Genomic DNA, 27369 nt, shown 5'->3' with positions numbered 1-27369 from the left:
AATTGACAGAGTAAGACACTATACATGTGTGCAAATTGCCACAATGTTAATGATAAAATTAGAATCCACATTTAATAGGAATAAAAAAGCTTCAAAAAAGGAAATTGTGTGTTTTGCAATAGATAAATTAAGATACAAAATGTCACAGCATTTATCCTTCTGTATTAGGTATTAAAAGGCATTTACATTATCTGAGTGAATTGGTTGTTGCTGACCCAAAATACACATTACAGAACGACAGACTTGTGCTGGCTGGCAAGGCTGACTTGAAAGGCGTGTGAATTCGACGCCTTTACGTGTCAAGCAGCTGTGTCAGCACATGGGTATTTCGGACTCCGGCCACAGAGAACAGCTGAAGTCAAACACGGTGTAAAATCCTGCATTTCAGACTGCTGTTTTCAAAGTTAGAAATATAGTTTCATTATTTTTGATAAACAGGTGACAGATTGACAGTAGGGATTTATTTTGTTAATGCCTTTGTAAATAAGGAAAGAGTGGTTTTTGATGTTAAATAATAATGACTGTCCTTTAAAAGTGGCGCAGACTTTCAAGTTAAGTTTCTGTTCTTAGGGCTGTGAATGAATGCGTTTAAATATGATAGGCAAGGGATGCAGCTCGCTTTTCATATGTGGACTCATCAAAATGATTAGATTTATTAAAAAAAATAAAAATTATTTTGATTATATCAAAAATGTTATTTAAAATGGGTGCTTAAATTCGTTTTTTAATATTTATAATGCCTAATAATGATACTGTGACCTCCTAGCATCTAAATTGAATTTAAGCCATGCTATACAGCAATAGGGGGTCACTTAGATGTGAAATGTCACTTTACCCAGGCGTACAAAACTCATTTTTATAAGGGTATACATTATACATTTCTGATGCCACATCTCTGGGATAAGTAGGGGACATTCTGGGGATGACTATTATGCAAAAACATTGTAGGATATTCATTTTTAAGTGCCCTAAACATCAAAGTCGAAATTGAGTAAAATTCACTATTTAAATGAGGTTTCTCTAGTCAGAGCAGCTTTTAAACTGCCTTAGGCTACAGTAAATGCACATATGTAAGCATAGAATGAATAGCTGACATCTATACTGCTAGACAGGCACTCGGCACACTGCTTACAAATATAAATATGTACAAAAAACCTGGCAGAAGTTATTCAGCTTACCTCTGAATTACTGGTAGGCAGGACTGAAGTGGGTTTGCTGTTGCTCTTTCCGTTTCCAGGGTCATTTTGAAATGGGACACCCCCATCAAAACCTTGCACGCACGATGGGACAGCTGCATAGGTTAAAGGCCGAAGTCCTACATTTAGAAGCCTGCAGGGCTCAGCGCAACGTTTGCTTTGACATTTCGACATTTGAAAGACGAAATGGCAGGGCAGGGACAGAAAGAGGTTTTGCTTATTTTTTTTTGGCAAAAGCAAGTTTTTGTTCACTTACATGAATAGATTGCATAATAATAATGGTATATGTCAGCTTTTATTAAGACAATGGCTCTGTCATATGTATAGCACTAATGCTTTTAGGGCTGAATTAAGGAAGCAATGGGATTTAGTTTGAATTCATGTGCCCTCGTGTTACACTTGTACATTTGCTAAAGGAATATGTTCTTTAGCTAGCTCAATGTGCTATTTAGCTCCTCAGAGTTTGTTTATGCCCAGTTGCTACAAATTGGGGTTGATAGTGTTGACAGAATGAAACCTGTTACAGGTTTACTACTGTCAAAATGGGGGGAGGAGGCTAGCTCCTCTACAAATTAAGGGTAGGCAAATTTATGTTTTCTCTCTCTTTTTCTTAATTTCTTTTGAGCCTGTCTAAACTGTCTGTGAAATAGCCATGAGACATTTAATTGGCCATTCAGTAATACTGTGTTAAACATTATTAGCATTAATAAAATGAATAAATACATTTGCTATGTTACTGCCCATCCTGTCTGATGAAATTATGAAAGAATGAGTAGTCTAGATTGTGGTTTCCTTATTTGATCTTTAAGGGGAACTAGCTGTTGGTAGTTTTTGTTCTAAAATTCTCAGGTGATAACACCACTATTGTTTGTTATTCTCATGCTACATACAGTTTTGCAAGGGCATTGCTAGTTTATATTAGCTAGTCTGTGTAAATAAACTGACAGTCCTTACTAGAGCTGATGTTGCATAGTTTGGATTATGAAAAATAGAATGCAGAGAAGAAGCCCATGTGATCCTTAGCAAACATTTTTGAGGAGAATATTGTTTTATAGGAGTCTGTTTGTCACAAGATGTTCTGCTGGAGAAAATGTACCCATTATGTTGAAGTTTTTTAGTTCTTTATGTAATAGGAATCCTTGTTAAATTAGCAGTTTTAGATTTTCCTGTTGCTCCTATAACATGAGAGTATGGTCCTAAGCATACAATGTAGGTGCTTTTATTAAGAGAAATCATTTTAGAAGTGTCTGCAGTCCTGTACAAGTAATGCAAAGTCTATGAGTAAAAGTGTAGAACATTTCCTTTTTTCTTGAGGGTCTTTAGATGATTAAGATAGGAATATACAGTTGTAAGGATTTGGAGTATGTCTGTATTGTTTTTCTCTTTTCCTCAGAATTTAGTAAATGAACACAGACTTCCTTGGCTGCTTGGGATTGGGTGATGTATTACTCTTGTCAGTTCCCCAAAGAGTTCCTTTTATACTTGCCAATAGGTCCAGGCTGTTGTTTCTTTTACTCTCACATAGATGAAAGTGGTTCTTGGGTGCCTTGCTAATATATGGGGCGTCCCTAGACTATGAAGTATTCTGAGACTATCCTCTCTGTTGATAGATTATTTCTGTGCCTTGTCTAAAGACCTTTTGTTCTGTCCACCAATAGATATTTGCTGCCTTACAACCATTGCCAGAGGGGCGCGGACATCAGATCCAGCTTGAAGAGTCAGCACCAGTCCATCTTGAAGTCAAAGTGAAGGTAACCAGCACAGGCATTGCTGGCAACCAGGACCTCAGTGAAGGTAGAAGGCCGGAAGCACTGGGATGTGAAGTGTGTACCCCTGCCACTGTCTTGGGCAAAAGACGGGGTCACAAATCAGAAAGGAGAAATCGTGGATCAAGTTTTTGATGCCCAGCCGAGAGTCACAGACCGACCAGGAAGGCGAGAAAGTTTTTGCTTGAGGTAACCCCCTTTGAAACAAGGGTTGCTTCTGAGATCCTAGCATCAGGCCTCTGAAACCTGGTCCCAAAGTGGCTGTAAAGTTTTCACCTTTGTTGGTCAAGAGGTACCTGGGCACACTGAATGCAATCTATGGCCCCAACGAAAGAGCAATGTGCCAGCAGAGCAATACAGGAGTTAGGGAAGGACTTGCGTTCAGGGTACAGGTGCTGTGTCTCTGGTGCCTGTTAAATTGAAATGAAGAAAACTGGTGCACTGCCTGAGACACTGGACAGGATTGCTGAGAGCATTTGCCCTGGTGGGTGATTGCCCTATCCTGAAAGAAGAAACTTTTCCCTTGAAACTAGACCATGATTCCTGAGTTGCGACTTGTGCAGCTCCACCGTGGGAACAACAAGATCCTGCCTGTGAGGCTCAAATGGACACAGGGAGAAGACTCCCCTCTGGTTGGTTGTACAGCGGCTTTAATTTCCCAAGGACTTCTTTTTCTTTTTTGTTGAAAATGTACCCCATTGGTCGTCCCATTTTTGAGGAGGAGCAACCCTTTGCAGCTCTTCGTCCTAATTCTCATGGTCCTGTGTAGTCCTCCTGGTCCTCTGGATCCAGGATCATTTTTGTAATAATATGTCTGACTGCTTTAATGTTTGTATTGGGAATAATGTTTATTCTATGAGAGAAAAGTTCATCTGAGCAGTTGAAAAATATTACATTTCCTTAATAATGATTAATACTCTAGCCCTCATAAAGGAAACACTTGAAAAGTCTAGTGAAAATGTTTTTATTAGATATGTACTGTTGACTATTTTGATATTGAAATTGATGGTCACTGAAATGCATAGGAGCCTTGAAATGTTTTTACTGGATGATTCTAGGATTTGCTAAGGACTAGAAAGCTAATAGTTCTGTTTCTGATAATAGTAATTACTCTCTCCTGCTATCTGTATGACCCAATGCTCTGTTCCCTTTGTACTCCTGCTTATACCTTACACATACCAGCTTAACAATATTTAGAATGAGAAATACCCACCTAGCAATGAATTAGGATATTGATAAATTTATGGGAAAAAAAAAAAAAAAATTAATGCGCATATTTTTTTTTTGTTTTCCTACTGGATTATGGGAGATGTCTTCAGCTAATGCTAAAAGGGTCGTCTGTTGTAAATTGGCTGCGATTGGATTAGCATTAGCGGAATCCATCTGGTATTTAGAGGCTATCATGTCAATTTTGTGGAATCCATTTTGTATTTCTGGCAGCCATTTTGTTTACCCTTGTGCTCTGTTTAAAGGACTGGCTATACTTAGACTCTGCTACTCTGCACATGTGCAGAAGAATCTAACTGTCCATACATCTGTTTTTAACCTGTAGCTGTCAGGTTGTTTCTACCAGAGTCAGCAACTGCTAGCTCCTCCTTTACTGTTGACTGTGCATTTCTGTATGACCATCTATGTATGTAATTCTCCTATGTGTGCTTGTACCGCCCTCTTTTTTGAGCCCCTGTGTGGGTATAAAAGACCCATGGTTCTTCTACTCTGTGTGTTACTTCACTCAGTACCAAAGGGTGCTGTTTGAATGTAGTTCCACCTCATGAGGTTTATTAAACTCTGTATTTTCTATTCCAGTTTCTGTGCCAACTTCTTCTTATTGGTCTGAGGACTCTATGCAGAGAAGGGCGAACCCCTTGCACTGGTAGGCCTAGCTGAGGTCACCATCAACAATGGTGAGCTCACCAAGAACTGCTAGTGCAGAGAAGTCTTAAGTTGCACAATTTCAAACCTGTCAAATTTTCAAGAAAAAATTAGGGTGATGTTTGCACACTATGGATAACAGATCACAGATATTGGGGGTAGCTAACAGTAGCAGCTTTAAGTAACTTGGGACTCCACCCTCCTAGTTTTCCATATTTGTTATTGCACCAATAAAAAATAATAGGCCACTCTCCCCAAGCATACAAAAAATTAATGCACCCTTTTGTAATGTAACTGGTGCTCATGTACAGCCCTCAAATACCTTTGGGTCAAGTATGCGCTATATAAACACTGGGAGGAAAAAGGGTTATTAAACTAAATACACTAATATTCTCCTCAGTATACATTTTGGTCCAGAAAGGAAAAGTCACATACACTCCAATACATTCAAATCAGAGACAGAACTTTCGCTCACAATCTATCATCCGTTTCATATTGCAGTTGCATGAGCTAAAGGAAGATCATGTAAACATCAGATATCTATAAATATATATATAATCTGACTCACTAAAATAATACAGTATCAAATTTTACATTGACCTTGATTAAACATATATTGCACAAAACAGCGGAAACAATATAATTTTCGGTCAGACAGATAGATCTATATTTGAACCATTGCACTTCTACCAGATATATCCCTGAGCATTCATGAATTTTAATCCAGACATGTTCTGCAGTTCTTTAACCCCTTGGGTGTGGGTTTATTTCCCGCGCTGTGCAGCAGAAATAAACGGTGGGCGGGATTATGATGGCTCCCGTGATGCATGACGGCCGGGAGCCGTCATGCGCATACAAGGGGTTAAAACTGAAATGTATGTGATAGGATGTGGTGAGTTTTGCAAAGACGAGTCTTACAAGGAAGCTTCAAATAGATTTAATTCAGTATGTAGAAAGCCCTTGATGTTCTGCGCGCTGCTCTTCATACAACTGCCTCCGTGTCCACCCCATTCCAGAATCACCTCGTCATACAGTTGCTAGGCAGACAGGGACATTCTAATAGTTACCACAAAGAATCTTAAGAATAAATAAATGGAGGATACTAATGTACATAGGAATATGAATATAACATATCTCCCTTCTAACAATAAAATAAACATCAATACACATTTCTAAACTAAAATATATATAAATATGATTATTTGAATAAATTGAATAATATGCTTACTTAACATAGAAGTGATCAATCACAAATATAATCATCAAGAAATTTAGGCCTGAACATGGTACGTGAAGATTGGCGGGTACAAATTGTTTTAGATACACTTTTAATTTGTGGTGTATTCATATTAGAAGTGGAGTCAGAACTATTACTGTGAATAGGTTTAGGAGATTGACATCTAAGCCATTCATTATGTTCAGTAGTGTTACATATGGACACTTTTCTCATGTTCCACCAATTACCATCCGCCAATTTTACGCAATTACCTTTTGCATGTACAATTTCCTTGGGACATGACCATTTAGAGGTGCCTTTTTTTGGTCTATCCCCAATGTAAACTCTTACTCACATTCCTGTCTTGAAAGATCGGGGATGTTTGTAAATATGTGAATTGTGTCTATGGCCATACGAGTTCTGGTATTTTCTAACACGAGCCCTAATTTCATCATGATTGGCTTCACTTTTGCGTGCTCTATTCATCCAAGCAGGCACGGAAACTGTGCAAGGTATTCTTCCTTTGAGAATACTGAAAGGAGTTTCTTTGGTAACTGAATGTGGAGTGGTCCTATAACACCATAACATGTCTTTTACTTGTTGTTTGTAATTCAAACCATTTTTGCTATCAAGTTGTATGTTTTCAACTAGCACTCTGTTGAATCTCTCCACTAAACCATTTCCCCTGGGATGATATAACGGAGTCTTGGTATGTTTAATTCCCCATTTCATTAAAAATTTCTCAAATTCAGCTGAAATGAATTGAGAACCATTGTCCGAAACAATTTCAGCAGGACAACCCTCCCTTCTGAAGATGTCTTCGCAAAAAGTAATTACTACACTAGACTTTACATCTTTTACAAGCCACTTTGAAAAATAATCAATCATGACAATGGCAAATCTGTCATTGTTGCCAAGGGTCTCAAATGGACCACAGATGTCAATGGCTAGATTTTCCCAGGGTGATTCAGGTAAAGGTATAGGATTAATGGTGATTTCTTGTGTGGTGTGTGATTTATCACTCACAGCACAGGCCACACAATCACGTACAAATCTTTCAATATGAGTGTCCATAGCTGGCCACCAGAAATCTTCCCTGATACGTCTTTTCAAGGCGGACATGCCGCAGTGACCTTCATGCATGAGATTTAATAGTCTTTCTCTAAAACTTTGTGGGACTACCAAGCGACATCCCCTTCTTACAAGATTGTTCAATTCAACGAATTCTGACCATATAAGTTTTAAAGGTTCTAATGATTCGGGATGTAATTTCCACCCTTGGATATCAGTAAGAGCTTCCATGAGATTTTTTAAAGTTGTGTCATTACTGGTAGCAGACATCCATTCCTCTTCAGATATGGCATTACATATGTCATTAATGTCAGCAATCATCCATTCATCATCATCATTCACACAAGTATTTTCAATTGGTAATCTAGATAAACAGTCAGCATTAACATTCTTTACACCAGGAACATACTTGACATCAAAAGAATACTCTTGAAGTCGATAAAGCCATTTGGCTATTCTGGGCGTGGCTTTAGCTGATCCTCTGGTGGAAAAAAAATCTACTAACGGTTTATGGTCCGTTCTTAACGTAAATCTGATGCCCCAAACATATAAGCGAAAGTATTGCACACCCCACCAGCAAGCAAGAGCCTCTTTTTCCACTGTGGAATAAGTATGTTTTGCACCCTTTAAGGTGCGAGAAGCAAACGCTACCACTCTTTCCTTCCCATCGTGTACTTGGATGAGGACAGCACCAAGACCATGGTTACCAGCAACAGTAGATATAATGGTCTTGTCATTTGGATTAAAAGGTTTTAAACTAACAGCCTTAGCAATGGCTTTTTTATACCCTCAAATGTAGTTTGGCATTCATCGGACCATGTGAATTTTACTCCTTTCTTCATGATGTTTCTTAGATTCTGAATTTTATCAGAAAAATTACATACAAATTTGGAGTAGTACTCCACGAGACCAAGAAAGGATCTTAGTTGATCTTTGTCTGTAGGGGGAGGTGCTTTTTCTATGGCATCTATTAAACTACTTTTAGGTTTGACTCCTCCTTTAGTTAAAGTGTGACCTAAATATTCTACTTCAGGTACACACAATTTGCACTTTTCGAGTCCAATGGTAAACCCCGCATCAGCTAGTTTACACAAAACAGAATGTAAAATGAATCATGTTGTACAACATTACATCCCCAAATCAATACATCATCCTGAAATACGAAAGTGTTCTTGACTCCCGTTAAGATCTTTTGCATTACTCTTTGAAAAACGGCGGATGCCGAAGTAAGACCAAATGGCATCCGGATAAATTGAAACGCCCCCTCAGGAGTAATGAAAGAGGTGAGATGTCTACTTTCTTCGTGTAAAATAATTTGGTGATATGCACTTGATAAGTCGAGTGTGGTAAAATATGCACCTCCTTCAATACTGGCCAACATTTCATTTATTTTGGGAAGAGGGTGACGATCAATCCATATGCACTTATTTAAGTCTCTCAAATCGATGCACATCCTGATCTTGCCATTGGGTTTTTTGGCCAAAACTACTGGGCTTAGCCATTTAGATGCCTCGATGGGCTCAATTATGCCATCTTTACAAAGTCTCTGTAGTTCATCCTTCAACTTCTGTCTCAGAACCATCGGTACATTCCTTACTTTGTGTACTTTGGGTATTGCATTGTTTTTTAAAATAATGGGATGTTTACATTTTTTGAGGCACCCTAACGATTCTTTGAAAAGGTTTGGAAACTTGATGACCCATTTATTGTTGGAAGAGTTTATGTTCAAAACTTGGTCAGGATGGTTAGGATCTAAAATAATGCCTAAAGCTCTTTGTTCTTTCCATCCCAAAAGTGATTTCCCTTTTTCCACTATGTATAGTTTGGCAATCGTTTTCATGTTTTTGAAACAAATCTCAGTAGAAACATAACCAATGACAGTAAGTTTATTGCCACAATAACCTTCTGGTGTGACATCAGTGGATTGTAGATCCTTCGAACAAAAACCAATTTTTTCCCAAATAGATTTGTCTACTATGGATAACGGAGAACATGAATCTGCCCACATGTGAACTTCTGAATCATTAATCCTCACAAGACACTTGGGAGGACGATAGCTATCTTTGGATCCTTCACAAATGCACACTTGTGATGAATCTATCATTAATAATTCAATATCGTCATTATCGCTTTCGCATGAAACTTCATCCTCTTTCACGAAATTTATGGCTTTGTTATCTCTTTGGAAATTAGGCGTGCCTTTACATAGTCTCGAGTAGTGTCCGATTTTCTTGCATCTGTAACATCTGCTCCTAATGGCTGGACAATGGCTTGCATCAGCAGTATGTTTGGGACTACCACATCTGAAGCAATATCTACGTTTAGATTTGGTTAGATCTAATTTTCTCTCATCAGGTTTGGCTTGGATGGATTTATTGATTTGCTTGTTTGGATTATTGATGCTGTGAACAGATTCATCTTGAACGTCCTTACTGGAAGACTTGTCGCTTAATTCTTTTACGTATCTAGAAGTTTTTTCCATTCTCTTGGCTGTTGCGATAGTTTTTTCTAATGATGGGTTTTTCATGCCAAGAAGTTTTTCTTGGATCTTGAGATTGTATAGTCTGTTGATCATTTGATCCCTGATAAGTTCATCTCTTAGATCCTTGAAATTACAATTGACTGCAAGTTTCCGTAAGTTGGATACATATTGTTCTATGGATTCAGTCTGCTTCTGGGCACGAGAGAAAAATTTGTGTCTTTCCACAACTATACAAAAAAAAATTCCAAAATGTTCTTGTAGCGTTTTTAGATCTATGTCGTAGACATCAACGTCGTTAGCATCACCACTTTCACCTGTTTGCTCTACCATTGCATTAATTTCATCCATTTCTGGCAACGTTTGTAATACATTTCTGCCTTCTTGACCTGAAGAATGTTTTAAAATAGCTAATTTTCTTTTGGAAACATAAACATCACCACCTATGGCTTCTAAATAAGTCTCAAATGCTTCTTTCCATTCTTCCCATGGAATGTCCGGTTGTCCTGGATTTTGTAGGAATGATGAAGGAGCAGTGATTGTAGTTTGAGACGTCATATTGAGTGGAAAGTAGTGATAGTAATAATAATAAGCTTTAAAATGGTGAAATTGCCTAAAAGTTTCACTAGGGGTTGTGTTTGTATCACTATTGTTCAAAATGATTGACTGTTTATTTTATTTTATTCCTTTTTTTTTTTTAAATAATAGCCAAGAAGAGAAGATGTGGAATCATTAGAACAGAGAAATTGACTCAACGCTAATATAATTGATATGATAAGATCATTAGCGTATGTATTTAAAGTTGGAAACGTTGTCCGAAGGTTTAATTGTTTTCCCAAGTCAAAATGGATGCACGCACGCTGTGCGTGATACGTAGCCGAGCTGAATTGGTCTTGTATGAGGAAGGTGATGCGTCATAAAGGAAGCGGAAGCTTGAGGGGAGAAGAAAGCTCACGGGAGAAGCTTGCAGAAGACTCACACGTGCATAGCAGTGCAGAGTGCGGGGACATCAAATAACGGTAGGCTTCAAAGGGAAATATACTGAAAGTCATTAAAATGTAACTTGGGTGTCATATGTTTGGCAGACCTCGCAGTTACTCACCGAGTATGGCGGTTGTGTAGTCAAGGGCTGTACAGCTTGGATCTTGAGAAGTGAAGCGTCGATCTCAGCAAGTTTAAGTGCGGTATCGATTTTTACACGTGTTTAGAAGATCCCCCGTCGATTAAAAGATGATCCCAAGCTCGTCGCCAATTTTGCAAAGACGAGTCTTACAAGGAAGCTTCAAATAGATTTAATTCAGTATGTAGAAAGCCCTTGATGTTCTGCGCGCTGCTCTTCATACAACTGCCTCCGTGTCCACCCCCATTCCAGAATCACCTCGTCATACAGTTGCTAGGCAGACAGGGTCATTCTAATAGTTACAACAAAGAATCTTATGAATAAATAAATGGAGGATACTAATGTACATAGGAATGTGAATATAACAGTGAGCCTTCCAAATGGTATTCCCAATGTGCAAACACCTCCTTGACTGCCAGAAGTTTGTGATTATAAATGGTGTAACTTTTGTCAGCAGCATAAATAGTGCAAGAAAATGGGCTACTGGATGAATATTATCAATCAATCAGGGAATTGTAAGCGCGCTACCCACCTGTGGGGGTCTCAAGGCGCAGGGGGGAAGTTAAGCAGATCCGCTTAGTCGAAGAGCCAGGTCTTGAGTGTCTTCCTAAAGATGTTCAGGGATGTGGTGAGTCTGATGTTGATCGGAAGCTCGTTCCAGGTCTTGGCCGTGATGTAGGAGAAGGCTCTTCCACCTGTTCTGGCTCTGCGGATGCACGGGGTTTTGGCGAGGGCGAGGTCGGCGGATCAGAGGTTTCTCTTGGGTACATGGAATGTGATTCTCTCGTTGAGATATTGGGGTCCGGTGTTATGGAGGCACTTGTAGGCGTGGGTGAGTATCTTGAATGTTATTCTCTTCTCGACTGGGAGCCAGTGGAGGTTACGCAGGTGTTGGGTGATGGTTCGTGTCGAGGGATGCCGAGGACGAGTCTGGCTGCGGTGTTCTGTATGAACTGGAGTTTGCGCAGCAGGGACTTATATATCCTGGCGTAGAGGGCATTTCCGTAGTCCACTCTGCTGGTTATGAGTGCGTGGGTGACGGTCTTTCTTGATTCGGGGGGGATCCATTTGAAGGTTTTTTGGAGTGTGCAGAGGGTGTTGAAGCAGCTGGAGGCGACGGATTGACCTGTCGGGTAATGGAGAGGAAGGAGTCGAGTACGATGCCGAGGTTTCCGGCATGGTCCGTCGGGGCGGGAGGGCTGCCGAGGGCGGTGGTCCACCAGGTGTTGTCCCATGCAGAGGGGGAGGGTCCGAGCATGAGGACCTCTGTATTTTCTGAGTTGAGCTTCAGGCAGCTTCTGCTCATCCAGGATGCGACGTCCTTCATTCCTTCCTGTAAGATGATTCTGGTTGTGAAGGGGTTCTTGGTGAGGGAGAGGATGAGTTGGGTGTCGTCGGCGTAGGACACTATGCTGAGTCCGTGCTGTCTGACGATGGCGGCGAGTGGGGCCATGTAGATGTTGAAGAGGGTGGGGCTGAGCGACGATCCTTGGGGTACTCTGCAGCTGATTTCCGTGGGTTCGGAGAGGAAGGGTGGCAGTCTTATCCTTTGGGTTCTGCCTGTGAGGAAGGAGCGGAGCCCGTCGAGTGCGGTTTCCCGTATGCCAACATGGTGGAGTCTGCCGGTAAGTGCGTTGTGGGAGATGGTGTCGAATCTTATGAGTTTCTGATTTTGTTTTGATAAGATGTCACCAACAGCATCCATCTCTACAAAGAAAGGCTACGTACAATATGGGTGCCTTAAAATTGGTCTTTAAAATCTGGGAAGCCTTTTCTTGACACTTCACCTACTAAACAGGTGATTCTTCTTGGCCAACTCTGTTATCAGTTTGATCATTTGCGAGAAACTTTTAACTAAATGGACTAAAAATGGGCACATCCCCAAAGATTTTTGCATCTGTTTTATCTTTGGAGCAGGCCTATCCATGGCTGTTTTAACCTTATTCAGATCCACCTGAATTCTCTGATCATATATGGCCAACCAAGTAGGTCTCAAAGAGCATTTTTCAGATTTGGCATATAAAGAGTTCAGCCTTGGTCGAAGAGTAGTGTTAATCAAAGATGTTTTTGATGTTTTTGTGAATTTGGAGAAAAAAAGATGTAATTGATGTAAATTACCACAAAAATGCTAAGGGTGTCTCTAAATGCATAATTTACAAAATGCTGGAATGCAGCCAGGATTTGCAAAGGTAAACGGCATCACTAAATATTCGCAATGGCCTTATTTAGTAGTGAATGCTGTCTTCCATTCATCCCCCTTCTGAATCGAACCAAACTGCAGGTTCACCTGAGATCTAATTTTCAGAAGATCTTTGTTGTTTTTTACGTGATCCAATAATATACTGATGAGGTGGAGAGGAAGTCTATTACAGATGGTAATAACATTCAGACCTCTATGGTCTATGCCCGATCTACAGTCACAATTCGGCTTGGGTATGCAAATATAGAAGCCCCAGCAGGTGAAACAAAATGACAAACAAAACCTTAGGTTAAGTTCTCTTTTAAATAGTCTTTTAGTACAAATCCTCAATGGGTAATAATGGATAAATTCTTCCAGGTGGAATCTAGGCTCTGGGTTGAATGTAAATAGCTCAGCCATACACACTCTTGTGTTTGCTGTGGGAAACAGATAATTTCCAAAGTCTTGATATGCAGGAGGTATATGCAGATATTCTGATTGTTGCTGCAGAGTGAAACATGTCATAGTCTGCTCGAAATATACGGTTGACCTAGAACCCATTATGATATGTACTTTTTGTCAGTTGATCTCTAGATTGTGCAGTCCTAAAGTTAGGAGTCCTAACTTTACTACTCCTAAACTGACAAAAATCCTAACTTTAAGACTTTCGGTATTCACAGAAGGCATTTAGGAGTCCTAAAGTTAGGACTCCTAACTTCTGTGAATACCGAAATGAGTAAGTGACTTCCGTGAATACCAAAATAAGTAAGTGCCTTCTGTGAATACCAAAATGGTAGTAAGTTTAGGATTTTGTCTTAAGTTAGTTCTGTGAATCGGGCTCCTTGTGATCGCTCACTAAAACATGGTAATATTGGCCTACATCTGATTGGCACATTTAATTTACATGTAATTTCCTACTATATGGTACTACATGTACCCAGGGCTTGTAAAAAAAAATGCTACATGGAGGCCTGCAGCACCTACTGTGCCACCCACTTAAGTGGTCTTTTTAAACATGCCTCAGGCCTGCTATTGAAGTCTGTGTGTAGTTTTAAGCTATCAATTTGACCTGGCAAAATAAACCTCTTGCCAGGCCTATAACGTCCTATTTAATATATGTAAATAACCTCTAAGGTAGGCACTAAACAGCACATAAGTGTAGAGATGATGATGTAAGTGGAACTGTGGAATGTGAACATGGAACTATGGGGGAGAATGTCATTATGTGAAAGGGAACCAGTACTGGAGTTGGAGCTAATGCTAAGAAGCAGCTGGATATACGCTGGGAGCCTCTGATGACAATAAATCATATGAAAAGGAAACCTGTTCATGAAATTCCTACATAAAGTGGACGGGAGCTGTTAAAATGCACGGGGGCAGCTGAGTGATGCTCCCACATCTGGAATACATGAAAGTGCAAGAACCCTTTCAAAAGGAGGTTAAGAACATTCTTGTATATACCAAGTGTGCTTGAGCAAAGGAACAGCACACTTTCAGTGAGTCCATAATTTTCTGTGTATAATTGACCCTGCATGACCTGCGAGCATATTTGGATGCCAACGAGCTCCTTCGAGCGTGAATTATGCTTCTCTGTGAGCAGTGCTGCCCAGAGAGACTATTCCATTTGAATTACAGTAAATTACGAGAGACTGAAAGAATATTTGAATATTAAGGCCTCCGTGCACGATGTTCAACTTTTAAAAACCAGTGCTGGAGTTAATTTGATGCTTTTGTCCAGAGCGCGTGTACCAGAAGCGCTTACCAGTTGTACCACAAGCCCATGCATTATCGGGGAAGCCATCGGCGACAGTCCTGTGTGTGAGCGTGTCCTCTGGAGCTCAGCGCGCGCCAACGTTCGAGGGTTTGGCGCGTGATTCTCCAAGCAGAGCCCCTGCGCCAGCTCTCTAAATCCATCAAAGCAGGTGCATCCTCGAGCACTAAGTGAGCATTAGCTCTTTGAAATCGCCACAGTGCGTCAGATGCGCAATCAATAGAACGGCAACGTGAAACCAGCAACAGAAATATTGGATACAGCTATATAATAATACAGCAAATAATAAATAACAAATCAAATCAAGAAATACATAAAGAGAAGATCAGCCTTCCTACCTGCCTCTGTCTGTGTCTTCATCGTGGGTGTGTCTGCCCCAGTAACGTCAACATAGAACAAGCATTTGCATTGCAATATGTTGTGCCATTCGCACTTTAGCTGTAAACATCGGAAGCTAAAGTGGAGATGCCGCAATTGCTTAAAAACGTAAAGAAATTGTTTGCAGTCAGGTCAGTTGTACTGTAACTGAAATAAAAGAAAGATGCAGTTGTATACTTTCTCTTATCATGTATCCTAAATGGTGACGCTTGCTAAGTCTATTTGCATGTTGCTTCCTGCTGCAACAACTGATCTAAGCATATTAACACTGTGAATGATCAAAGAGGAAATGAGCAATTTTTGTAAGAATCCCGTGGTATGGGCGCTGCACACTTAACCCCTTCGCTGCCAGGCCTTTTCCCCCTCCTGTGCCACGCCCTTTTTTGGCTATTTGGGGTAGTGCACACTGAGGCCCCTGTAACTTTTTGACCACATAAGGTATCCACACCAAATTTGCGTCCTTTTCTTCCAACATCATGGGGATTCTGAAGGTACTCAGGGTTTGTGGATTCCCCTGGAGGGGTCACAGAAATTAGCCAAAATACAGCAAAATTTAGTTTTTGGGGGGGAAATGGGAAAAATGGGCTGCAAATGAAAGCATCTGGGTTTTCCCCTGCAAATGTTATCAAAAAGGGTTTGTGGGGCTGAAATCACCATTTTCCCAGCTTTTAGGGGATACCAGACTTTTGTCAGAAACCCAACATTTTTTACACAGTTTTGGCATTTTTCTGGGACATAGCCTATTTTTGCTATTTTTTGTGCTTTCAACCTCCTTCCAGTTAATGGTAGAAATGGGTACAAAAGCAATAATGGATCCTGGAAAGCTATACATTTTAGAGAAGTAGATAAAATTCTGAATTCAGCAAGGAGTAATTTGTGTAGATCCATCAAGGTTTCTTTATAGAAACTAACAGTTAAATATAGGATAAATTGAAAATTAATTGAAAAAAGTGTCTTTTGTGTCAACGTTTTCACCTGTAACTTCTTCTAATTTTGACAGCTCTTTGAAAGCAATATACCGTTACATCCGCTGGACATTACTGGTTGTGGGGATATATAGGACTTGTAGGTTCACCAAGGACCCGACGAACCCAGAGCCAAAAACTGAGCAGGAACTTGCAATGGTTTTTTATTATGTACCGGGTATATAGTAATTATTCAGTAAAAATGTGTACATGGAAAAATCGGTATGAAAGACACCTATGTATTTCTGAAATGGGAACAAAATATAGAGTTTAGAAACAGTAGATATTTGCACATTTCCGAAATTGGGATACTCATACTAGCATGAGAATTATCAGTCATTTTTTAGAATGACTTCTTTTTTACACAATATCTTTCATTTGGAAGGCAGAAATGCATCGAAAGTCAATAGGTAATAACAGTTCCTTTATAAATCTGAATTACCCTAAGTCTCCCGATAAAAATGGTACCTCACTTGTAGGGGTAGGCATAGTGCCTACGACAGGAAATGGCTCAAAACCCAACGTGAACACACCACATTTTCACAATGCAAAATTACCCTTTTTTAGCAAGTGCCTAGCTGTAGTTTTTTAACCCTAGCTCTGCCGGCACCTAGAGAAACCTAGCAAACCTATACATTTTTGAAAACTAGACACCCAGGGGAATCCAGGATGGGGTATCTTTACTGCCTCCCTCCAGGTTCTGTTACCCAGAATCCCTTGCAAACCTAAAAAATTGCCAAAAAAAACACCTGTTCCCCATATTTCTCTGGTGGAAAGTTCTGGAATCTGCGTGGATCCACAAATTTCCACCCACCCCGCGTTCCCCAAAGTCTTCCGAGAAAAATGGTACCTCACTTGTGTGGGTCAGCCTAGTGCCCGCAACAGGAAACGGCGCAAAACGTAAGGTGAACACACCTCAATTTCGTAGCGAAAAATGACCCTTTTTTGGCAAAGTGCCTAGCTGTAGTTTTTGAACCATAGCTCTGCTGGCACCTAGGGAAACATAGCAAACCTATACATTTTTGAAAACTAGACACCCAGGGGAATCCAGGATCGGGTGACTTGACTGCCTCCCACCAGGTTCTGTTACCCAGAATCCCTTGCAAACCTAAACAATTGCCTAAAAAAAGACATTTTCCCCACATTTCTCTGGTGGAAAGTTCTGGAATCTGCGTGGATCCATAAATTTCCACCCACCCCGCGTTCCCCAAAGTCTTCCGAGAAAAATGGTACCTCACTTGTGTGGGACGGCCTAGTGCCCGCAACAGGAAACGGCACAAAACGTAACGTGGACACACCTCAATTTCACAGCGAAAAATGACCCTTTTCTGGCAAAGTGCCTAGCTGTAGTTTTTGAACCATAGCTCTGCCGTCACCTAGGGAAACCTAGCAAACCTATACATTTTTTTAAACTAGACACCCAGGGGAATCCAGGATGGGGTGACTTGACTGCCTCCCACCAGGTTCTGTTACCCAGAATCCCTTGTAAACCTAAACAATTGCCAAAAAAACACATTTTCCCCACATTTCTGTGGTGGAAAGTTCTGGAATCTGCGTGGATCCACAAATTTCCACCCATCCCGCGTTTCCCAAAGTCTTCCGAGAAAAATGGTACCTCACTTGTGTGGGTCGGCCTAGTGCCCGCGACAGGAAACGGCGCAAAACGCAACGTGGACACACCTCAATTTCGCTGTGAAAAATGACCCTTTTTTGGTAAAGTGCCTAGCTATAGTTTTTGAACCATAGCTCTGCCGGCACCTAGGGAAACCTAGCAAACCTATACATTTTTGAAAACTAGACACCCAGGGGAATCCAGGATGGGGTGACTTGACTGCCTCCCACCAGGTTCTGCTACCCAGAATCCCTTGCAAACCTATAAAATTGCCAAAAAAAACACATTTTCCCCACATTTCTGTGGTGGAAAGTTCTGGAATCTGCGTGGATCCACAAATGTCCACCCACCCCGTGTTCCCCAAAGTCTTCCAATAAAAATGGTACCTCACTTGTGTGGGTCGGCCTAGTGCCCGCGACAGGAAACGGCGCAAAACGCATCGTGGACACACCTCAATTTCGCAGTGAAAAATGAACCTTTTTTGGCAAAGTACCTAGCTGTAGTTTTTGAACCCTAGCTCTGCCGGCACCAAGGGAAACCTACCAAACCCACACATTTCTGAAAACTAGACAGCCGGGGGATTCCAGGGAGGTATGGCTTGCGTGGATCCCCCAACGTTTCCTTACCCAGAATGCCCTGCAAACCTAAAATTTAGCTGAAAAAAACACAGTTTTCACACATTTTTGTGTGGGAAAGTTGTGGCATCACCGGGCTGACACAAATTTCCTACCACCCAGCGTTCCCCCGGGTCTCCCGATAAAAACGGTGCCTCACTCGTGTGGGAGGCCCAAGTACCCGCGACAGGCAAGGGCCCACAACGTAGTGAGACAACATGAAAATTGCCTACCTCAAAACGACCTGGTTTTGCAAGGGGAGTCACCTGGGTTTTTGGCCGGGTGCTCGGCGGCCACCTAGGGGAACCTACCAAACCCACACATTTCTGAAAACTAGACACCAGGGGGATTCCAGGGAGGTATGGCTTGCGTGGATCCCACAACGTTTCCTTACCCAGAATGCCCTGCAAACCTCAAATTTAGCTGAAAAAAACACATTTTTCACACATTTTTGTGTGGGAAAGTTGTGGCATCACCGGGCTGACACAAATGTCCTACCACCCAGCGTTCCCCGGGTCTCCCGATAAAAACGGTGACTCACTCGTGTGGGAGGCCCAAGTACCCGCGACAGGCAAGGGCCCACAACGTAGTGAGACGACATGAAAATTGCCTACCTCAAAACGACCTGGTTTTGCAAGGGGAGTCACCTGGGTTTTTGGCCCGGTGCTCGGCGGCCACCTAGGGGAACCTACCAAACCCACACATTTCTGAAAACTAGACAACCGGGGGATTCCAGGGAGGTATGGTTTGCGTGGATTCCCCAACGTTTCCTTACCCAGAATGCCCTGCAAACCTCAAATTTAGCTGAAAAAAATCACATTTTTCACACATTTTTGTGTGGGAAAGTTGTGGCATCACCGGGCTGATACAAATTTCCTACCACCCAGCGTTCCCCCGGGTCTCCCGATAAAAATGGTGCCTCACTCGTGTGGGAGGCCCAAGTACCCGCGACAGGCCAAAACGTATTGAGGCGACATGAAAATTGCCCACCTCAAAACGACCTGGTTTTGCAAGGGGGGTCACCTGGGTTTTTGGCCCGGTGCTCGGCGGCCACCTAGGGGAACCTACCAAACCCACACATTTCTGAAAACTAGACACCCGGGGGATTCCAGGGAGGTATGGCTTGCGTGGATCCCCCAACGTTTCCTTACCCAGAATGCCCTGCAAACCTCAAATTTAGCTGACAAAATTACATTTTTCACACATTTTTGTGTGGGAAAGTTGTGGCATCACCGGGCTGACACAAATTTCCTACCACCCAGCGTTCCCCCGGGTCTCCCGATAAAAACGGTGCCTCACTCGTGTGGGAGGCCCAAGTACCCGCGACAGGCAAGGGCCCAAAACGTATTGAGGCGACATGAAAATTGCCTACCTCAAAACGACCTAGTTTTGCAAGGGGGTCACCTGGGTTTTTGGCCCGGTGCTCGGCGGCCACCTAGGGGAACCTACCAAACCCACACATTTCTGAAAACTAGACACCCGGGGGATTCCAGGGAGGTATGGCTTGCGTGGATCCCCCAAAGTTTCCTTACCCAGAATGCCCTGCAAACCTCAAATTTAGCTGAAAAAATCACCTTTTTCACACATTTTTGTGTGGGAAAGTTGTGGCATCACCGGGCTGACACAAATTGGGGAACAACCTTTACAACGCAACTTTTACAACGCACTACACTTATAACGCATTTTTTACAACGCACAATCCATTACAACGCATGACATTACAACGCATGACACTACAACGCATTTTTAAAAACTACCTTTACAACGCATTCCATTACAACGCATACTACCATTACAACGCATACCATTACAACGCATAATATTACACTACACTATGCAACACTTACCCTACTGTTGCACCCCCTGGAGTTAGAATAGTAATTTTTACCCCTATACTATCCAACACTTACCCTACTGTTGCACCCCCTGGAGTTAGAATAGTAATTTTTACCCCTATACTATCCAACACTTTCCCTACTGTTGCACCCCCTGGAGTTAGAATAGTAATTTTAACCCCCTATACTATCCAACACTTACCCTACTGTTGCACCCCCTGGAGTTAGAATAGTAATTTTTACCCCTATACTATCCAACACTTACCCTACTGTTGCACCCCCTGGAGTTAGAATAGTAATTTTTACCCCTATACTATCCAACACTTTCCCTACTGTTGCACCCCCTGGAGTTAGAATAGTAATTTTTACCCCTATACTATCCAACACTTACCCTACTGTTGCACCCCCTGGAGTTAGAATAGTAATTTTTACCCCTATACTATCCAACACTTACCCTACTGTTGCACCCCCTGGAGTTAGAATAGTAATTTTTACCCCTATACTATCCAACACTTACCCTACTCTTGCACCCCCTGGAGTTAGAATAGTAATTTTTACCCCTATGCCATCCAACACTTACCCTACTGTTGCACCCCCTGGAGTTAGAATAGTAATTTTTACCCCTATACTATCCAACACTTACCCTACTGTTGCACCCCCTGGAGTTAGAAAAGTAATTTTTACCCCTATACTATCTAATACTTACCTTAAATGCAATTTAATATTATGCGTTGTAATGGTATGCGTTGTAATGGTAGTATGCGTTGTAATGGAATGCGTTGTAAAGGTAGTTTTTAAAAATGCGTTGTAGTGTCATGCGTTGTAATGTCATGCGTTGTAATGGATTGTGCGTTGTAAAAAATGCGTTGTAAGTGCATGCGTTGTAAAAGTGTGCGTTGTAACGACATACATCCACACAAATTTCCTACCACCCAGCGTTCCCCCGGGTCTCCCGATAAAAACGGTGCCTCACTCGTGTGGGAGGCCCAAGTACCCGCGACAGGCAAGGGTCCAAAACGTAGTGCGCCTCAACAGGCAAGGGCCCTAAGTCTAGTTGGGGGTAGAGCATTCCAGATTCTGGGCGCCATTCCTGAAAAGGATTGTTTATATGTTTTCTTCTTGTTGAATCTTTGCGGTTTCAGTAGCAGGGTTTTAGCACTTCTTGATGATCTGACACCACATGAAGGCGCCAGTTTCTGTGCCAGATAGCTGGGTGCATTGTGATGAATGGCTTTATGTGTCATACATGCTATTTTCAAATGAATTCTGGCTTCAAATGGTAGCCAATTAAGGGATTTTAGGTCAGAGGATATGTGGGAGCTTCTTTTAGAGCCAGTGATAAGTCTCGCTGCGGTGTTGATTGATGCTCTTAGCGGGGCTGTTGCGGCTTTGGGTAGGCCGCAAAGAGAGACATTCCCATAGTCCACTCTTGGGATGACTAGAGCTTGTACTGCCAACTTAAAGTCCTTATCCGGCAGGAAGGGTTTTAGCTTTCTCAACGTATTTATCTGAAAGTTTGATCTACTCTAGGATATAATAGAGAGAGTAGATAGACTCTTGTAGATGGCTGTACTGTGTGTAATGCATACATTCATGTATTAAGGTTAAGTAATTACAAATAAAAGGCGATATATATATTAAATTGGTAACTATGTTTGATTTTGTTTTAAACTTCGTGGGTCTTATTTTTATGCATAGACAGTATTAATTTGATTTTCAAAAAGAAATTAAGTGGGCTATGTAGGCTCAATTTGGAGTTTGCTGTTTATTTGTTATACAGTCACAACAGCGACCTTGCGCTTCCCTTCTTCTCACTCTGTTAGAGTCTAATTACCGGCCAGTTTAGCGCTATTTCAGATGTAATACGATTTTGAACTAACTATAACTCAGTGACAACAGCTATTATCCACGATAACATTTCACCTTCGAATCTTTTCTAACAATGCAGTTTCTTGTTAGTAATATCGCTCTCCCTTTAAGGACCCGGAGCAAAGTGGCCAATGTTCATTACGTACACTTAGGATTTTAAGATCATTTACTAGCGTGCACCAAAGCATGTCGACCACCAACAGTGCGGTAGATTAGTAACTCGTTCTACGCACGCACCACTCTGTTTTTACTTTTCCACACCACCAGATCCATTAAAGTACTTACTTATATGGTGATGTAGGGAATTTTAACTCCCTTCACAAGGGCACTTCACCTTTTTTTATCTCTGGACACTACTGCAATACCAGTTGGTCTTCCTCCTGGCGGAGGTCAGCATATTCTCACAATAAACCCTATGATGATGTTGTCACGTTACAGAAAGGCGGAGAACCAAGATATACCGCCAAAATCCTTTGTATCCTTTGTACGTGATTGAGGGTTTTTACTATACGGAACAATAATAAATTTGACCCTGGTACACAGGACAAGTGGTTCATTCTCCCCCTTTTGATTTTTTGAACTGACGAATGGAAGCGGAATGGACCAAAGCTTCTCCTTCTCTCCACCTTGTTTGAACCGGACCTGTGGTTACTACAGAAGGACTGTCCTGCTGCCAGAGGACTGCCCTGCTGCCAGAGGACTGCCCTGCTGCCTGCTCTGCTGACTGGGCCAGCTCGTTTCATCTCAGGCTACCTGATGTGACCACAAGGGTCAGTTGACTGACCTCCTGTTTAGAGCTACAGGGACGTAACAAGCTCCAGAGGCTTCCCTGAAATTGCCCAGCTAATCTGCTACAACCAGACATGCCTCGACCTGCAACTGGCCCTACCTATGCCCTTCTGGCCTCTGCAAGAGTAAGTCCCTGATTCCTAAGAGGCACCTCCCCAAGTCCTGGGCCCTTGGTTGGAATCAGAGTGCATTCCTCTGAATAAGAAGGAGAAATCCTGAAGTTTTGGGCTCTTTGCACCATGAATGGAGTCGTTTGCGGTGAGAACTCGCTAACTGATGACCGCCAACGCGTAGCTGCAGCTTGCCCGCGACACGAGACAGGACGTTCGTGCCACAGAGACAACTGTCTGTGACCACGACTTGCTCTCAGCGCTACATCGATGATCATCCATGATTCCCTACCTGCTCCTTGTGGACTTCTTCACCACGAAGAGAACTCGCCGGGCCGCTCTTTGAGACGGTAACTCTTTCAGCAGGGAAAAACCTGGTCTCTGTATCCAGCTCACCCTCAATCGCAGTCGGCCTGAACTTGTGACTTTTACCCAGTCTCACACAACAAGATAACCGCAAGTGGCGGTTTGTGCTTTGAGATGCTAAATTTACCTTAAAGTTTTGAAATTGCATATCTCCGGTTCTACTGATTGTCTTTTTGTCTTTTTGGTTTATAATAATTTATACAATTTTACTCTATTTTGTCTAAGATAGTTTTGGATTTCTCTTGTCTTGTGTTTGCGCTTCATTACTGTTTGTGTGCTGCATAAATACTTTACACATTGCCTCTAAGTTAAGTCTGACTGCTTTTGTGTCAAGCTACCAAAGGGTTAAGCACAAGTTAATCTAGTGACGTTTTGTGGTTCACCCTTACAAAGATTGGTGCTGTTGCCTGAAAACAGCTCACACCCCCTCATCCAACTACCCAATTTCTCACAAGACCTGTCTCTTTTTTAATTGTCTTAATGTTAGAAACACCAAATTAGCAGTCTGGAAAGTTTGAAGTTGGTCCAACACTTTAGCAATTTGATCCACAAATGTCTAAATATTGAACAAAAGAGGTCTATTTCTGTTGATTAGAGGAATGGCCTGGAGAACACTTCTTTCGTTTAAGTCTGGGTTATACACAGCTGCAGGCAGGCTAATGAGTTGGGACGCCTTATCTTGTGGCTCACATGCTTGGATGAGGGAATAGCTGAGCGACTGGATGAGCAGTGACTATGGCTCTTGAAATGATCACTGCAAGAAGGTGTAGGAGCAAGAGGGCACCAGTGGCATGCATGTCTCAGAGACGAGAGTCGCAGTTCTCTGACCCGTGGGAGTAGCTCTAGCTAAGATAGCAATTGCCTGAGCGATGTGGCACCACACCCTGGAGAGCGGTGTGGACCATCTGAATTTTGATCTCTTTGGCCCTGCTCTCTTGTATGACAGTGGGAGCAGCCCGGCAGGAAATCCACTCTGACAACAAACTTCTGTGGTGCTTTGAAATGCACAAAGATTGTGATCACGGAGCCACACAAACGCTTGGAGGTGCTGTACTAAGTAGGCAGCAGCAAGATGAACTGTAATATTGGACATGTTGGGAAGGTGAGCACAGCACATTTTTGCTGAGAAAGCTAATTGCACTGTGACTCTGTAGTGGCAGTAAACGATGGCTAAAAACGGACTCTGGTTTTACTGTTACTATATGATGGTTTATTGAGTAAAGTGTAACACAGCTTATCCAACCGACCTCTGACTCAAAGACTGCCTGAATGCATGGATGGTTGCAGGCAGATTGGACTTTGAAACAATTCAATGATCACTAACCCTTAGTCATGAATGGTGACCTGTACTCAGAGGAGTCTAGGGGGCGGTAAAAGGGGCGTTTTGGAATGAGCAAATCAGTCGTTAAATAACAAACACCCTATGCTCAGTCTCACAAAGCGAAGGGAGTGCAACACAACGAGCAGATTAAAAATGTGGACATTTTCTGGCAAGGCTGAAGAAGGCAGAAAGAAGGCAGGGATAGAGCAACATATCTCGCTCCAAAGGAAGACACCAGGAAGCTGCATCATGGAATACCCAATTAGCCAGAAAAAATAGAAAAGATACTAGCTGCGATTACTGATACCAGAGAAGCACTTGAATAGAAAATGGATAGAGTGATGGTTGGCATGGGCCTCCTTAGAGACAACGAGAGGAAATTGGCAGAAAAGGTGAAGAAAACTGAAGGCAGACTGAAATGACCCAGCTGTGCACTACAGTGAAAGAATTTAAAGACAAGTTCAGATTCCTGCAGCGGAATGTGGAGGACTGTGAGGGGAGATCATGCGAAAAAACACATAAGAGTGGTTGGCCCCTGAGGGCACAGGAAATGCGGATACAGTAACCTACGTTGAAAACTGAATATGGCATGGAGTAGCACCACAAGGCCAGTCTAATTACTTTGTGGTAGAACAAACACATAGGTGTTTGCTAGACCTCCTCTGCCCGGGGTCTCCTTGGAGCAGTGGTGATAAGACTCTTGAATTACAGAGATAGAGACATGATATAGTAGCGTGTGAGAAAAAAATGACAATTAAGCAGTGGCGGCTCCTGCGCTGAGGCGGATGAGTGTTGCTCCACTGCTTTTAGCAGTGAAAATGAAGGGAAAATAAAATTATTATAACTGGACTTTTTTATCATTTTATTTGTTCCTGCGTCTTTGTGGGGCGGGGCGGGGCTGCTCTGCTCTCAGAGTAGGGAAAGGAGTGGTGCACTCTGTAAAGTGCGCATGAATGTGTGACCGGCCCTCTCGGGCCGGCCAAACAGTTATGCGCACTTTGCATGTTCTCCATGCAGGCCTCATTACAGCCTACATGAAGAACATGCACTGGCCCCCATTCCCCATCTGAGCGCCAAACCACTGTTCTCAGACCAATCACAACGCTGCACTGCAGCATTGTGATTAGCCAGGGGAGCCTGGGTGCTTACCAATTGCAATGCTGCATTGCAGTGTTGTAATTGGTCAGGGGAGCCTGCCTGCTTCCTCTTCTTGCTGGAGCGGAGGGACAAGGACGACGAGGGACGACGCAAAGAGACATGAGGAGGTAAGTTTTCTTTTTTATATCTTTACCCCCGCCCTTCCCGCCACCACTGATCTGTGCCAGCCGCTACTGCAATCAAGAGTTAATGGTGCAAAAGTGATGACATTTCCAGACTGTACCCTTGCAGTACAACAACAGAGGTCCTAACACCTGTGAATTAAAAGACACCTTAGAGAAGTAAGACTCAAATATGCATTGTTTCCCTGTTCTACTTAAGATAATGATACATGTTAAGGCAGTGTTCTTCGAGGACCCAAAGAAAGCGAGAAATGGCCAGAGAAATAGAACAAGAAGGAATTGCTTGATCTACTATCTTTCGGTTGAAGGCAAAAAAAACACCATAGTGTGAGGAAGACACACTCGGAGAAGGATGTTCTACAGCGTCCCAGGCCAAATGAGAATGAGAAGCATATGTCACCAAAATAGCCGAAAGACTCATGCATTGCCGAAAAAGAAAACCAAGAAACCTCTGATGTAGATCTAACCCAGTCAGGGCCAGAAACAGATAACACAATGAAATCAGACTCAGAATTGCCAGTGTCAGAAAACAGCTGCTGAGCTTAGATAAGGGTATAGCCTATGGACCCTTTAGGCGCAATGCAATTAGGGTGTTTGCAGATATGTTAGGAGGTGGTCACTGATGAGGGGTGAATATTAAGAGTATTGAGAATAATTACTTGGGAGACAAAGTATCAAGATAGTGATTGGCCCCTCAATTGCTTTTTCAATAACATAGTTTAATCTTTCTCTGGGATAAGGTAGTTTTGTTGTGGGTTTATATTATTGAGTGGTGGTGAGATAGCTTCCTGTCAGGTTGAAGGAAGGCAGATGGAGTTGGGAGTGGTGCCCCGGAAGACACTGAGTGTAGTACAACCTAACAATGACAAGACGTTGCAGCCCCATAGGCTTGACAAGTACAACATCCTAACTTGGAATGTGAAAGGCTCAAATAATTATACTAAAAGCCACAGTATTTCCATTTATCTAAAGAGGAGGGTGGTGGATATCGCCCTTCTACAAGAGATGCACCTCACTACAGATGAAAGAGTTAAACTCAAGATGCGGTGGAGAGGGCAGTGCTTCTGAACCCTGCTTGTTCAAATATCTAGGCATACGAGTATTCCACAAAGATGCAGTTGACGCCAATGTGGGTAGGACGATTCAGTCACTGAAGAGTAATGCTGCGTTCTGGATGAAACTACTGATTGACACTATGGGTTGAGTGACACTAACAAAAATGGTGATGTAACCTTGTTTACTTTATTATTTTGCCAACCTGCCACACACTCTACCTGCAAAATATTTCAAGAGCTGTACTCCTGATCCAGCGGCGTAACAACAACAAATACTCTACTACCATACACTCACCTGGGCCCATAAACACACACAATTGAGTAAACCGCTGGAGTCAAAGTTTATATATGCGATCACAATATCCAGGATTAGTTATTCAATATTCCTAACTAAAATTTCACTAATCAAAAAGTTCTTTCCTCTGGTCAATGGACCATTAGTTGAACTAGTTGATGGTGAAGATTAACTTAACTCTAAATTATTACCTTAATTCTAAAGCAAAGA

General features: G+C 42.1%; 1 protein-coding gene across 1 annotated transcript in view; it reads right to left on the bottom strand.

Moving 5' to 3' along the window:
• The window catches only part of LOC146823085 (uncharacterized), a 37031-nt gene extending 21845 nt beyond the window's left edge, over window positions 1–15186 (bottom strand). Inside the window, exon 1 of the mRNA XM_085606620.1 lies at window positions 15009–15186. Within this exon, the coding sequence (XP_085462746.1) occupies window positions 15009–15030 (22 nt within the window). The 5' untranslated portion in view covers window positions 15031–15186. The remainder of the gene's footprint in view (window positions 1–15008) is intronic.
• Window positions 15187–27369: the final 12183 nt, after the last annotated feature.

This window comes from Triturus cristatus, chromosome 5_2 (genome assembly GCF_964204655.1).
Source record: "Triturus cristatus chromosome 5_2, aTriCri1.1, whole genome shotgun sequence".
NCBI classification, from domain to species: domain Eukaryota; kingdom Metazoa; phylum Chordata; class Amphibia; order Caudata; family Salamandridae; genus Triturus; species Triturus cristatus.
Note: the sequence above shows the minus strand (reverse complement) of the source record. Positions and strands in the feature narration are given on the sequence as shown.